The sequence below is a fragment of the Ostrinia nubilalis genome, chromosome 28 (genome assembly GCF_963855985.1).
Source record: "Ostrinia nubilalis chromosome 28, ilOstNubi1.1, whole genome shotgun sequence".
Taxonomy (NCBI): domain Eukaryota; kingdom Metazoa; phylum Arthropoda; class Insecta; order Lepidoptera; family Crambidae; genus Ostrinia; species Ostrinia nubilalis.
In genome coordinates, this window is record NC_087115.1 from 2,359,617 (window position 1) to 2,374,538 (window position 14,922).

Consider the following 14,922-nt stretch of genomic DNA (forward strand, 5'->3'; position numbering starts at 1 on the left):
ATGCCCGCTCCCTCGCCGCTGCCCGCTCGTTGCCCGCTGCCGCCCCGCTGCCGCGCCGCTGTTTTCGAGAACCGGTCCATTTGATTTTACGCATAAGATCCTGCCGCTCCCGCGCCGCCGCCGCCGCCGCCCCGCTGCCCGCTAAGTTCGAGGCTGAGGCCTTAAAGATAGCCCCGTTATTAGTATGTACTCAGTAAAATTGTGAACAAACTACAAACCCTGCTGTAGCCTTATTCACGTAACAGAACTTCAACGACAACAAAACACTGAGTTGCGATCCTATCGGGTACCTAATCGTTCTATCAAAAATGACTCTTGTGAATACGGATTTAGACTGTTTTCTTTAGAACTGAACTGTTGTTCTGAACTGTTTCAATGGGACGACTTCTAAACGTCAGCGAGATCTGGACTGTCAAAATACGTGAGTAAGGCCACAGGTCTTATTAATGAAAGTAAATAAATGTTATGTGATTGAATAACAAAAGTTGTAACTTCCAGAGTGCCAGGCATAGAGCTGGCGCCGCCGGCCAGGGCGCCGCCCGCCGAGCCGCCGCCGCCCGAGCCTGTCCCAGACCCGCCGCAACCTATAGGTATGTAAAGCCCGGTCCGTGAGCACGTAAAATTTTGTCCAATGACCCCTAGCTACCCATCCTTATCGCTCGCGCGTAATTATATTGCTGTCGCGACTGTGCGACGCGCGCCCGCAGTGAGTGTGCGAGCGCATGGATGGGTAGCTTGGGGTCATTGGACAAAATTCTACGTGCTTACGACCAGACTATAGCTTGCAATCATAACATACTAGCTTTCCGCCCGCGACTTCGTACGCGTGGATCCCGTTATACCCCCTTAGGGGTGGAGTTTTGTAAAATCCTTTCTTAGCGGATGCCTACGTCATAACATCTACCTGCATGCCTTTCAGCCCGATCCGTCCAGTGGTTTGGGCTGTGCGTTGATAGATCACTATGTCAGTCAGTCAGTCACCTTGTTTAGATCTTGTAAAGGTTAGATCTGGGCCCCGATTGCGCTAAAAATTTTCAACTGCAACGCGACTGGACGACGAACGAACATCAGCTGTTGTGACAAATCCGTATCATGGTTGTTTTGACAGCTAGTTCAAACGAAGCTGTAACGTAAACGGAATGCGACTGCACCTCTGAGTAAAAGCTGATTGAAAGCTACTTTAACTCACTCGCAATTCAAATGCTTCACGAACATTTCATCATTCATCATTTCAGCCATAGGACGTCCACTGCTGAACATAGTCCTCCCCCAATGCTTTCCATATTGCCCGGTTGGTAGCGGGTTATGTCAGCGACTTTAGTTCGTTTACGGATCTCTTCATTTACCTATAGGTATATTATAGCTTTATTATTAGTCCAACCAAATAAGGAATCAACCTCGGAATGTGAGATGATAAGTTGAATTTTCGTATACACCTTTATTTTGGTATTCTGAAAATTGTGTAAGTCACATAAAATCACGTGTCGGCGTCGTCAGTTATTCAAGGTCAAAAGGTTTAGAAAAACTAGTTCCTGACAGTACCAAAGAGGTACTAAACAGCCCGGTGAAATTAACTGCGCACCTGGCGACGGAACATTCCAGTTCCAGCGAAGTGCGCAGGTAACTCGACCGAGTTGTACCGGCCTTGCTCACACTTGTAACATCTTGTAAATTGTATTTCCTGTATTAAATAAGAGCCCGGCAAATTTCTTCCGCTACTTCTCTGCACTAGCCGATATATTAGCCTTATGCAAAAAATATTTGGGACGCGTATAAGCGCTAGAAAGGGCCTATGTTCGTTCGTTCGTTTCAGACGAAAGACGTCCACCGCTGATCATAGGCCTCCCCCTAACATTAACTATTAACATCATTATAATATACTAATCTTCATTGGATTCGGGAAATACATACCATCAAATAGAAATTTACCACAAATCACGTCTAATATCATCAAAATCCATAATAATCGACTGAAACTTGTCCAGACATATCCAGCTGGGATGAAACGACCCCCGTGCCAAGCACAAGCCAAGAAAGTGAGCCCAAGAAGAGCGTGGCCAAGATCTGCGGACAGAATATATGCCTGGACGACTCTATACTGAAACGGTAAGTGATGGTAGTTTTTTAATAAATATCTAGTAATTTTTACACAGCGAATGATAGATATTATTTTTTAAAGTAAGAGCTTTTTGGTTCGCCTTTAGTAAGCTAGAGCAGTGTTTCGCAATTTTTTGTGTTCAAGGCACATTTAGGAAAAGTAATTTTTTTGGAGGTTCTCCATATATTATGAAAAATTAATCTTGAAGTAATTACCTTTATTATAAGATAATGAGGGCTATCGTTTTAGCGCTCACCAGTAAGCGCCACTGTAGAGTAAGGTCCTGTCACTTGCTAGTAGCGAAGACAGAGGCACCAGCTTGTGAGCGCTAAAGTGGTAGGAGGACTATCGCATTTGCACTCATCAAGATGGCGCCACTGTAGAGTAAGGTCCTGTCAATCGCCAGGGGTGCCAACTGTTAAGTATAAAAACGATAGCCCTCATTGAATGATGGCTTGCTCTTTGTAAGAATGTGATCCAAGGGGTGAATAGAGGCGATCTATGGTAGAACAAGCTTGCTCAGATTTTTCTTAAATAATTATCTATCTACCTGTAAAAGTCTCATCAAAATCAGTCTAGCTGTTGCAGATAATAGCCGAAACCGTAAATTTTTTGTTCTTCCATGATACATACATACGTTAATGACATGATCATGAAGTCGTTGGCGAAATGTTATTCCAGCTAAATAATACTCGCTGAAGAAACTCTTTTCTTTAAATGTAGACACTGCATGTATAAAATATATAAGTCAACTATTGCATGCCGTGGCAACCTATTAAGGCAGCACTTAGATTAAGTTCAAATACGTTGTAAATATTGATTGTCTTATAGTGTATGTCTTGTTGGTTGTCCTATTAAATAAATAAATAAAATAAAATGAATGGCAACGTATGTAATTGAAATAGTTTTATCATAGTTATGTACTGTTAACTCTCTATTCAAATATCAGGAACGTAGACACAACGGACAGCGACGAGGAATTCTTCAGCGAGTTGGACCGCGCTACCGGATCAGTTGAGAGGCTACACATAGACAACAACTACAAGCAGACTGTCATGGTTGCTGACGAAGTGGCTACGGCTGCTGACAACCAGAGGTAAGTTTGCTGACCATGGCAGATTACAGCCACTATAGTCTGGTCTGCGAGCACGTAGAATTTTGTCCAATGACCCCAAGCTACCCATCCTTATCGCTCGCACGTAATTATGTTGCTGTCGCACTCGCAAACTCACTGCGGGCGCCCGTCGCACAGTCGCGACAGCAATATAATTACGCGCGAGCGATAAGGATGGATAGCTTGGGGTCATTGGACAAAATTCTACGTGCTCACAGACCGGGTTTTAGTAGACTTAGCCAAAGAGCCAAAGACTCCCAAGGAACTTAGCTTTCTGCACTTCTATAACAGCTACAAGGTCGCTGACGAAAAGGCTACGGCTGCTGACAACCAGAGGTAAGTTTGCTGACCATTTCAGCGAGTTAGAACAATTCAGCGGATTAGTTGAGAGGCTACACATAAACAATAACTACAAGCAAACGGTCGTGGTTGCTGACGAAGTGGCTACAACTGCTGATGCGCAAAAGTAAGTCAGAAGGCGTTTGATCATTGCGGGTTATGCACTACACACGACTGGCAGCTAACAAACGTAGGCTGGGTTGCACTATCTTGCTTTAACTTCCACAAAGGTCAAAAGTCTGACAAACGAACATATAATTGGTGTAAAGCTTTATACTCAGATAGTTAATAAGTCAATTAACACTGTTTGTTTTCCGAATAAAGTAAAATAAAATAAACTCCATACAAAAAACACCGTTTATGGTAAAAATAAGCTGGTGCAACTCAGCCTTACAGTTAACAATTTGACAGGCTTTAACAGTCCACTGCTAAATGTAATCGTTAAGCGTAAGGAGTTTTTAGGCCCTTTTTCCACCAAAGCGAGGGGAACGGAGCGAAGTTGTGAAGACCTCTCAAAAACTCTCGTTCTACTTTGGTAGAAATAAGTCACATCGCGTCTGGTTGAAAACTTGTAAAGTTATTTAAGAAGAGTCTTTCATTAACTGCTTATTTTCAGCAATGGTATTTTTATTTATTTCCGTAGAGTAAATATTCAAAAAGTTGAGCTACTTTATTTCTGTTAGGTCTATAAAAAGTTAACATCAATATTACACAATTAACTTTATTCTTTCTATGCTATCATCCACCATTTTACTTCCAGCGACCGTCAAGCGACCAACATCACTGTCATCCAAGTGTCAAACAAGCCACCCCACACCGCCATACCAGTCCTCGGCCCAGAAACTGACATATTCGACTTCAACTTCACTCAAAACCCTGAAAACAACACCGAAACGTCATTCGTGAACATTGTCAACACTGAAGTGAACGTCAACTCTGAAAACGGCTACGGAACCGTATTCACAGACGACTACGGCCATTTGAGTTTGACAACAACTGTCAACTTGACAGATGTCAATGACAGCAGCACAGACAAAAATGGCGTCTACGAACGACTGTGTTTAGCGTCGACGTCGAACGAAGCGGTGACGAAATTGAAAAAGCTAGATCGAGTGAGAAAATCTTCGTTGCCTAATTTAGAAACGTCTAATTGTGACACTACGTACGAATATTTATACCCTAGTCAAAGTCAAAATCAAAATACAAATACAGCTGTGACAGTGAACGGTGAAACGCAGAATCAGAATGGGAGGGTAGAAGTGAATTCCACGCAAAATGGGAGGGTAGAAGTAAATTCTGACTCTAACGGGAGGGTAGAAGTGAATTCTAATGTAGATAGGATCCAAAGTGCCGTGACTGTGGCGGGAAATGTGAGCTTTAATACGAGGGCAGCAAGGTCGAATGTGGAACGGTCGCACAGTCAAAACGCGTACGATTCGCCAAGGAGGGACAGTGTGAGACGAGTGAATAATCTTAGTCCGAAGAGAGAGGGGAGCAATGGTGAGTTATAATACACTCAACATCAAATAAATCGCACCTCCCGCAACAAGCACTTTCAAACGTATGCATCCCCACTTCCCACCAATATTGGCATCATTTAAAAGCCTAGTTCTAACCTTCATTTCATTAAAGGAAAGGTTTTTACCCCAAAAATGTGTCTTTAGAAGGATCCAGAGTCACTTCTTCAAAAAATAGGTAGTTACGCTAGAGCCAACTTTTATGGCTATAAAACTGTTAAGTTGGGATTAATCGGTATCCATCTGTTAAAGAGGACACGTGTGATCATTATTTGGTTTTATAACCATAAAATTTGGTATAATTGATCCCAGAGGTGAGCCCAAAGTGAGGTCATTTTTCAAGTCACATTTATGGTATATGTTAATCATTTATTAAGAAATTAAATGTGTTTTTCTTTAAGGATATTTATTGGGCTTTCAAATAACACCAATATTGTTGGGGCATCATGATTGTGTCAGAAGAAAATCTTTAAAGTTCGCGTCGCGGAAGGTGCGGTTTATTTGATGTTGAGTGTAGGTTTAGCGATTAACTTACTCAGTGCTTGAGGTATGGGAGGGGTGACATTGACATATGACGTGACAGAGCATACAAATCTGAAGCACATTTGAAGTCTCTCTGACGATGACGTTACAAAAACACTTCCCGTGTCGGTCCCATACCTCTGCCTGAGTTTAGCGCTAGACCTAGTACTTTATATTTTTGAGATCAAAAAGAGGGGTTATTGCAAAGAGAGAGAGAACAAGTGACAGCACACAATTTTTAATTTTAATTATCTCTGGCTTAAATTGTCATTTAGTATGGTAATATCATTTTATTCCAATGTTCATCCTAGTTGTAACTTTTTATTAAGAGGTTTATAATTTCTACGTCAACAAACTAAAGTTCGGTCGCCGAGCAGATAGAATTTCGTACAATGATCCCAAGCTCGCACACTCATTGCGGCCGCCCGGCATAGCCGCGACAGCTATTGCCGGCGAGCGACAAGGATGAGTAGCTTGGGGTCATTGGACGAGATTCTATCTGCTCGGCGACCGGACTTTATAGCAGAATATGTCGAACCTCTTCATTGTAAGTTCTACTGTAATTATTATTATTATTTGAAAGTGCCCTAAATGACCTTATGATATTAATGATTGCTTTACAATTTCGTAGACAGAGACAACTCAGAGGCAGCCAAACCAATATGGCGGCGCGGGTTGACAGAACTGTCATTACTGACGCGCCTGCGTTCGCTAGCTAGGAAGAACAGTCCGCCGCCTCATGACAGGTTAGTGAAGCTTGATTTTAGACCTTATAGCGAAGACGTAAAGTTTAAAATCCGACGAGACAGGATATAAAGTGCTCAGCTCAATCAAAGGCGGGTGTTATTTTGGACTTTAAGTAAATGTATTAGAGTTCAAAATCTATTGGGGTTAGTCATTATGTAGATTAAACATTTTTTTTTACAAAAAACTATTTTGTTGTCACACTATTTTGAAGTATGTTGCTATGTATTAATGTCAACTATGAAGCCAATATGGCGGCGCGGGTTGACAGAACTGTCACTGTTGACGCGTTTACGCTCGCTATAGTCTGGTCCGTGAGCACGTAGAATTTTGTCCAATGACCCCAAGCTACCCATCCTTATCGCTCGCGCGTAATTGTGTTGCTATCGCGCTCACACACTCACTGCGGGCGCCCGTCGCACAGTCGCGACAGCAATATAATAACGCGCGAGCGATAAGGATGGGTAGCTAGGGGTCATTGGACAAAATTCTACGTGCTCACGGACCGGGATTTAGCAAGGAAGAATAGTCCGCCGCCTCATGATAGGTCAGTATAATAAAGTTATTCAATACTAGCTTTCCGCCCGCGGCTTCGCCCGCGTGGAATTTTGTCTGTCACAGAAAAACTTTATCGCGCGCGTCCCTGTTTCAAAAACCGGGATAAAAACTATCCTATGTTCTTTCCCGGGACTCAAACTATCTCTATGCCAAATTTCATCAAAATCGGTTGCGAGGTTTAAGCGGGAAAGCGTAACAGACAGACAGACAGACAGACAGACAGACAGACAGAGTTACTTTCGCATTTATAATATTAGTTGGGATTAGTTGGGATTGAACCGTCCCAGCTATGACATTGACAAGAGGGCGCTACCATCAGTACTGGGTTATTAGTTCCGATTTTTGCCACTAGACGTTTTAGAATCGTTTGACTTTAGTTTTTGTACACAGAACATTGACCTTCCATCCAATAATAAGAAATAAGACATAATTTTGAACGATACGACTTTAATATAAGGTAAAAAATCAATCAAAATTGTATAAGGGTTCAGCTCAGATGTGGTCAGCGTGACCTCTGGTGTGGCGCAAGGATCGATCCTGGGTCCTCTACTCTTTGTACTCTTCATTAATGATATAAACACCTGTTTTAGACACAGTAACTTTTTATTATACGCAGACGATCTTAAGGTGTTTCGTAAAATAACTTGCATTGACGATAGTGTCAAATTACAGGAGGACCTGGACCGACTAACTGCTTACTGTTCAGCCAATAAACTTCACTTGAGCATACCTAAATGCAAAGTTATATCCTTCACTAAAAAAATCAACTCCATTCAATATGACTATGTGCTTTGTAACACTCCTCTGGAACGAGTCTCTTTAATCAAAGATTTAGGTGTACTCTTCGACTCTAAATTGCATTTTGATGCTCACGTCGACTACATCACTGCTAGGGGTTTTCAAATGTTTGGATTTCTGAGACGTACCTGCAGTTCTTTCAAGAAGCTAAGTACTCACCTGTTACTATACAAATCACTCGTAAGACCTCAGGTGGAGTATGCTACATGTGTTTGGAACCCATTTTACAATAAATACAGTGATCAACTTGAAACCTTACAACGTAAATATCTACTTAATCTAAATTACCAATCTGTAAAGGTATGGGCCTCATATCAATCACTTTTGGATAAATACTCGTTATTAACTCTCAAACAACGGAGACTGTATCTTGACCAATCTATTCTCTTTAAAATTTGTCGTAATGGCTTCGATTGCAACCAACTAATTAATCAAATTTACCTGCGCATCCCCAGTCGCTCCCAGCGTATACGAGATGCTTACACTCACAGACTTTTTGCTCCTAAACGATGTCGAACTAACGCTGGCAAAAGAGCTCCTTTATGGCGATTAATGGATGCATACAACAAATATTTTACTGATATCGATTTATTTGTAGTGTCTCCCTCAAAGTTCAGAAAGTGCATCCTTGATGTATTAACGAATGTACCTTAATTGTATTTGTTTTTTCTCTTCTTTACATTAAGTTAAAGCACATATAACACTGTTTGTTTGCTTGGTTAGCTTGTACAGATCGCGCCAAACTTCTAGTCCGCTCTTAACACAGCGCGAACCGCGTCGCAGTAGCAAAAAATGGGTATGAGCGGGGAGCGGCTGAAGGTGGCGGCGGCAGGGCTCGCCCCACTTCACCGCCCCCACACCTATATCATCAGTGCGTGCGCGTTAGTGTGCATTCAATGTTCTTCCGAATAGCACACGCGCTCGTTTTTCGTAGTGAAGTACAGTCACGCTCAGTTATTTAATTGTTACTTTTAATTTCTTTTGTTGTCAATTTTTTTTTAGTTGTTCAGTTATCGTTTTTTTTGCTGTTCCTTTAATTACAAAATTTTGAACATGCCTAATCGGAATACGGTTTTACGTCGTCAAGCTAGAAAAATTGTGTACAATGTTTTGAAATTTATGCAAAAAGAAGCGGACGAGGGCATAAAAATAAACATCAAGCACGTGCAAAAAAGAGTGGCAGAAGCTACTGGAGTTTCAACGAAAACAGTGCGCAGAATTAATGCAGAAGCTAACAAATCGGAATTTATTGCTGTGTTTCGAACTCCTGGGAAGAAGAGGACGGGAAAAAAGAAGATAACTAATATTGACAGTTTTAACGAAGGGGTAATAAAAAGGTGCGTCCACAATTTTCACATTACCGAAAAAGAGTTACCGACAGTAAAGGGCATTTTAAGAAAGTTAAAGGACGACATAAATTTCGAAGGTTCTGGAACCAGCCTGCGGCGCATATTAAAACGCATGGGGTTTCAATGGAAAAGAACGGAGGATAACAGAAAACTTCTTATTGAACAAACCAATATACGATTGAAACGCATAGATTTTCTACAAAAAATTAAACGTTACCGTGATGATGGAAGGCCGATTATTTATACAGATGAATCGTATGTTGACTCGACACATGTCAGCTCCAAAGCCTGGGGTGATGGTTCGAAAGAGGGACTTAAGAAAAAAATTTCAAAGGGGCAACGTATTGTCATTGTGCATGCCGGGTCAAATACCGGTTTTGTACCTAATGCTCTCCTTATGTTTAAGGCGGGGACAAAGAGTGGAGACTATCATGACAATATGAATTTTCTTAATTATGAAAAATGGTTGCGAACTCAGTTGATCCCAAATCTGCCCTCTAGATCTGTTGTAGTTATTGACAATGCGTCCTACCATAATAAAGAAGAAGAGCACTGCCCAACCTCAAATTCAAAAAAATCTGACATGCAGACATGGCTCACCAAGAAAGGAATTACTTTCAGTCCTGAGATGCTGAAACCTGAACTATACGAACTCATTAAAAAAAACAAGGAAGCAAACAAACGTTTTCTCATTGACCGTATTTTAGGAGAGAGTGGACATACGGTATTACGGCTTCCACCCTATCACCCAGACTTGAATCCTATAGAAATGGCATGGGCAGCTGTGAAGGGTTATGTAGCGAAGAAAAATATAAGCTGGAATATTAATCAAGTCATGGAACTTGTCCGAGAAAAATGTAATATTATGGGTGAATCAGAGTGGACGGCATTGTGCAACAAAGTTCGAAACAATGAAGAAGAGTATAGAAAGAGTGATCACGTAATAGATACATTAACCGATGAAATTATAATAAAAGTGACCGATAGCGAATCGGAATCGGAGAGCGATGATGAGAGTGAAAATACAGACTCTAACGAATCAGATAGTGGCGACGATGACAGTGCTGTTCAAGCAAGTTGTTCAAGCAACTCAACAATATCACTATCAAACTATGTTGAAGGTGTTAAACAATTATAAACTTTTAAATAAAACTATTTTGGAATAAAACCTGTGTTTTGCCTATTCCTAGATATATTAAATAATGTGAGAATAACAATGTAATAATAACATTTAACTAATATTATTATAATATTCTATTGCAAAATTAGTTCCTCAGTGTATAGTTATGGTGGAGGTTTTGTGTTGCAAATCAACTTAATTTGGTGCGTGACTGTACCCCTGCGCGAAGCAACTTCAGAGCGGACTAGAAGTTTGGCGCGATCTGTACCAAAATAAGTTTGTAATATTACTATGAGGATAATAGTGCTGGTTGCGTAATAGTATAAGTTTATTTAATGTTCAGCAGTTGTATTTGCAATATTGCGCAATTGTTTGTTATCCCAAATAAAATAAAATAAATAAAAATAAAAATAAATAAAATATACTTAAGAATTAAATTGGCCTATTAGTATAGTATATTTCTCTTATGGGAAATATGTCGAAAATCGAAATGTAATTTTTATTCTTATTTTATTTAGAAAACTAAAAATTCTTGGGGTAAAAGATATCCGACGGTTGTTAAAATCAGCCTTTAGAATGGTAACCATGGTGACAGCAACAAATAATTCGGTCAAACATTTTGGTTGAACTTTTTACCCTTCCTCTAAAAATCTCAATAGCTGTATATTTTTTATTTATTTATTTATACTTTTGCACAAAAAAACTGACTTAATGCCAGGTGGCATTCTCTGCCAGTCAACCACAGGTCGAGTGGAGAGACTAAGGCTAAGACTTTATTTTTCACTTATAATTTTTTTTTTTTTACATTTATACTGCGCTTCTAGTCCCAAACTAAGCAAAGCTTGTACTATGGGTACTAGACAACGGATATAAACATACTTAAATACTTTTTTTTTGTAAATACATACTTATTATACATAGAAAACACCCAGTCCAATACAAACAAATATGTTCATGCACACAAATGTTTGTACTGTGCGGGAATCGAACCCGCTACCTCCGGAATAGTAGTCCGTTTCGAACCACTACACCAAACGGCCGACGATTTTTTTGATTAATTGTTTTCAAAAACCTGTGTAAATTGTAAACTCGGTGCCCACAGGAGCGGCGCGGCGCCGACGAAGGTGGTGCGGCGATCGCGGCCCGAAGCACGACCCGACGCTGCCCGACGGAGGAGCAGCTCGCTTAGCAACGGTAAATAATAATAAATAATAATCTACTATATAAAAATAAGTCGGGTTTTCCTCCCTGACGCTATAACTCCAGAACGCACGAACCGATTTCCGCGGTTTTGCATTCGTTGGAAAGGTCTCGGGCTCCGTGAGGTTTATAGCAAAGAAAATTCGGGAAAAGGGGGTAAAACGGGATCCACGCGTACGAAGTCGCGGGCGGCCGCTAGTAATGAATAAATCTTTATTAATTTCTTCACAAGTAAGTTTCCAATTACATGTACTAACAATAAAACGCATTTTTTAAACAATATTACTTATTGTGAAGACTGGTGCTTGATATGGGTTGAGACAACCTGTAATACAAGACACCAGGTCTCCACCTCTCAAACCGAAAATAACGCAATAGAAAGAATGCTTCTAAACTAAACTAACATGGCAATACAAGAATTAATATAAGGTTTATTTTCTTACTGATTATGTTAGAAAAGACATAATTTAAACGTGTGGTGTGTGGTGGGTGGTGTGAGGTGTAAGGTGTAACGTGTGTGAGAGTGTGGGAGTGTAGAAGTTTCTTACTTTGTTCGTATTCTTATAGAGTAACGTAAGTTACATGAAACCAAGAATAGATAAAGTCAATAAGAAGGTAGGATTAGCTTTTTTTTAATTAAATTAAATTTTATTTTATTTAGGGGCGTAATTTAATTTTATTTTAGGGTATAAATAAAGTCGAATTCTCTAGAATTCACAGAAACATAAACAAATATGGCCATCTGGCATTAAAACATTTTTAATCTGTGCACTAGTGAGGCGACAAAACCTCTCGTTAATCGCGAAGTGAAATTATTGTAGTACTTAAGTACCTATAGAAAGAATTTTGTTGGTAGCGGCCTGCATCCAGCTCCTTTATCAGGTCGTCGGTCCACCTTGTGAGTGGACGTCCTACACTGAAAGAAAGAAAGAAAAATTATTTATTTGACTACTAATAATAAAAAAAAGTACAAAAACAATTAAGGGAAAAGAAAAAAAAAATTTGCCAAGAAGGTCACCCACTTAGTATCATCTTGCCAGTTGACATTTTGCTGCCAAATGCCAAGACACTGGTTTTCAGTGGTACACTGCGTTTTCCGGTATGTGGCCTCCACTCCAGAACTTTGCTGGCCATCCGGCCGTCAGTTCTGCGTACTATGTGCTATCAGCCAGTTGCAGAAAGCGTTCCCTAAAAATACCATTAGTTAATGAGTCATTAGTACTAATTAGTTCATTAAAATAAAGACGTTGCACAAAACATTAACAGTCCCTTTTAAAGGTCCTTTAGTTAAGGAATATTTAAAGGTGCCATTAAAAAGTATTGCCAACACTAAAATTAAAATTGAACGATATGAGTGAATGATATGCGTTTCGTTCACATAAATGTTGACTTTGTTAATGTAAAATCAATGGAAACAGAACGCAAACGTCAAGGTTCTATAGTCAATGTCAAATTCCGTGGTGATTTTGGCGCGTCTGCTGCCTGTCAGGTCGGTCTCATCTGTTCTGTGCGTCTAAATCTTTGTGGATATTTTTGTTTGTTTTCTATTGTTAGAATAATAAATTGAACAAAATGTCGCAAAAGCAAACAAGGAAACGTGGAGCAAACTACACCCAAGAGGAAAAGTCAATATTGCTGCAACTCATCATGCAGTAAGTATGATTTAAATTATTTTAGAGTTTAGGTAACATTACGCTCGTTGCACCGGTAAATAAATCCTCTGAACAGTGTTCTACAGTTTAAAAGATGTTCGCTAGTAGAAGAATAGGTAAATCTTAGCCAGTTTAATAGAATAGAATGTATTTGTCTCAAAACAAAAGTTTAACTCTTGACTGCAACATCAAGATAAGATTCATCAACAAACACTATTATCTCTGATGGACCATCTGATTGAAGGACAATATAATTATGTGTAAACTTGTTTATTTCACAGATATAAGGACATTGTGGAAAGCAAAAGAACTGGTGGCATTGTTATTCAAAGGAAAAAGGAGGTTTGGAACACCATCACTTCTAAATATAACAGCAGCTGCACTAGTGGTCCCAGGGATGTAGACCAGCTGAAAGCATTGTATGACAACATGAAGCAAAAATCTCGCAAAGAAATTGGTGAAAAAAATGTAAAGTTATTATTAAATCCTCAGGGCATGGTTTAAGATCAGCAATATAGGGTAGCTATAGAGCGGCTTATGTGAAAATGAAGGTTGGTTGTGTTGTTTATAATGCTGAACCAACAATGCAGACCCGCAAAAGTGTATAACTACCCTAAGTGACCAGAGCTTGCAAAGTAACTTTTGTGTTGGATGCAAAGGAGTTTGTTTTTGACAAGCTTCATAATTTTTACTGAGTGTGCGTTTATATTGTAAGAAATTTAAATATTAGGATTCAATTATTTCCACAGAAAGAAGCATACATTCGGGCAACAGAAATGGAAGTTGTGACTGAGGAAGACTTAACACAAGCTTTAATGAATATTAAAGAAGACAAGGTAACATACCATTAATAATGATTTTTACAAATATTAATAGGTACCTATTAATCTTTATTATTGTAACTAATAAACTATTATGGTTTTAGATTGAAATGAAAAAAACTGGTGGTGGCTATTGGAAACCAAAAACTACAGACTCTGATGCAAAAGTCCTTTCTATAATAAAAGAACAAACGGAACCACTACACAATCCGTATGATAGCGCTGCAGTTTTTTTTAATGGTTTGTATAATTTTTAAATTTACTTACTTATTTTTAAATAACTTTGATTTTGGTGACTTACAGAGAAACCTTCATTTCAGATGTAGTTGAAATAACTTGTTCCAGCCAAAACAACATATTAATTGAAAATAATGATAAAATATTATGTGCATCTTCTTTGAACACACCTTGCTTATCTACACAAGAAGAAGTAATGGAAATAACTATGAGTTCATGTAAGTTATAATTAATATTTGTGTATGATATGAATATGTACATGTCTTTTATTTAACCAGAATTAGGCAGGTATTAGCCCATAAATAATATAATTTATGTAATCTTTTTCATTTTCAGGTCCCGAAGAAGTAATAATAGAAACCCCAAAAAGAGTAACTACCGAATGTCAGGGAAAAGTTAATAAGAGAAAAGGTAATAATTAAACATAAAAATTTCACTGTAAAACTTCAGAAATATTTTTATTAATTTGTGATGTGAAAAACTACAATTTTTTTCCTGTTCTAGAGTTATCAATGGAGTCTGGCAATATAAAGAAAATTAGTAGACCACCAGCAGCACATAGCAAACTGCTACATAAAAATAAAGGTAGGAATACGGCTAAGCATTAAACTATCTTGGTTTACATTGTGAACTTACATATTGTTCAAACATTTTATACCTATTGGTATTTTTGTTTCAGTGACGCAAAGAAAATTAATAAAACAGTCCTCCGCAGATGAGTTGAAGAAATTATATTTTAAGAAAAAATGTCAAAATGCTGACTTAGAGAGGAAAAAGTTCATGCTAGAAATTTTACAAATGAAAAAAGAGCATGAACTTCGAATGCTGATTTTAAAAAAGCAAACTAATTAAG

At 39.0% G+C, this 14,922-nt stretch overlaps 2 protein-coding genes across 2 annotated transcripts; both read left to right on the plus strand.

The window, feature by feature from the left end:
- Positions 1 to 11,361, plus strand: LOC135085190 (uncharacterized). Its single transcript, XM_063979943.1, has 7 exons — positions 1 to 74; positions 499 to 590; positions 1,986 to 2,106; positions 3,048 to 3,194; positions 4,312 to 5,051; positions 6,222 to 6,336; positions 11,262 to 11,361. The coding sequence occupies exons 1-7, from the start codon at positions 1 to 3 to the stop codon at positions 11,359 to 11,361; spliced, it is 1,389 nt and encodes a 462-aa protein (XP_063836013.1).
- A 1,477-nt stretch (positions 11,362 to 12,838) lies between these two features.
- LOC135085483 (uncharacterized) lies at positions 12,839 to 14,922 on the plus strand. The gene is made up of 8 exons (XM_063980272.1): positions 12,839 to 13,011; positions 13,293 to 13,479; positions 13,761 to 13,847; positions 13,937 to 14,072; positions 14,153 to 14,287; positions 14,406 to 14,480; positions 14,574 to 14,654; positions 14,749 to 14,922. Exons 1-8 carry the CDS (start codon positions 12,932 to 12,934, stop codon positions 14,919 to 14,921), a joined length of 954 nt encoding a protein of 317 aa, XP_063836342.1. The 5' UTR covers positions 12,839 to 12,931; the 3' UTR covers position 14,922.

What these genes read in the sequence shown, in the direction of transcription:
- LOC135085190 (XM_063979943.1), top strand. Translation starts at nt 1, where the DNA reads ATGCCCGCTCCCTCGCCGCTGCCCGCTCGTTGCCCGCTGCCGCCCCGC. An exon ending in AGACCCGCCGCAACCTATAG is followed by an intron (nt 591 to 1,985) that starts GTATGTAAAGCC and finishes AAACTTGTCCAG; the next exon opens with ACATATCCAGCTGGGATGAA. An exon ending in ACGGCTGCTGACAACCAGAG is followed by an intron (nt 3,195 to 4,311) that starts GTAAGTTTGCTG and finishes TTTTACTTCCAG; the next exon opens with CGACCGTCAAGCGACCAACA.
- LOC135085483 (XM_063980272.1), top strand. Translation starts at nt 12,932, where the DNA reads ATGTCGCAAAAGCAAACAAGGAAACGTGGAGCAAACTACACCCAAGAG. An exon ending in TGAATATTAAAGAAGACAAG is followed by an intron (nt 13,848 to 13,936) that starts GTAACATACCAT and finishes TTATGGTTTTAG; the next exon opens with ATTGAAATGAAAAAAACTGG. An exon ending in GGAAATAACTATGAGTTCAT is followed by an intron (nt 14,288 to 14,405) that starts GTAAGTTATAAT and finishes TTTCATTTTCAG; the next exon opens with GTCCCGAAGAAGTAATAATA.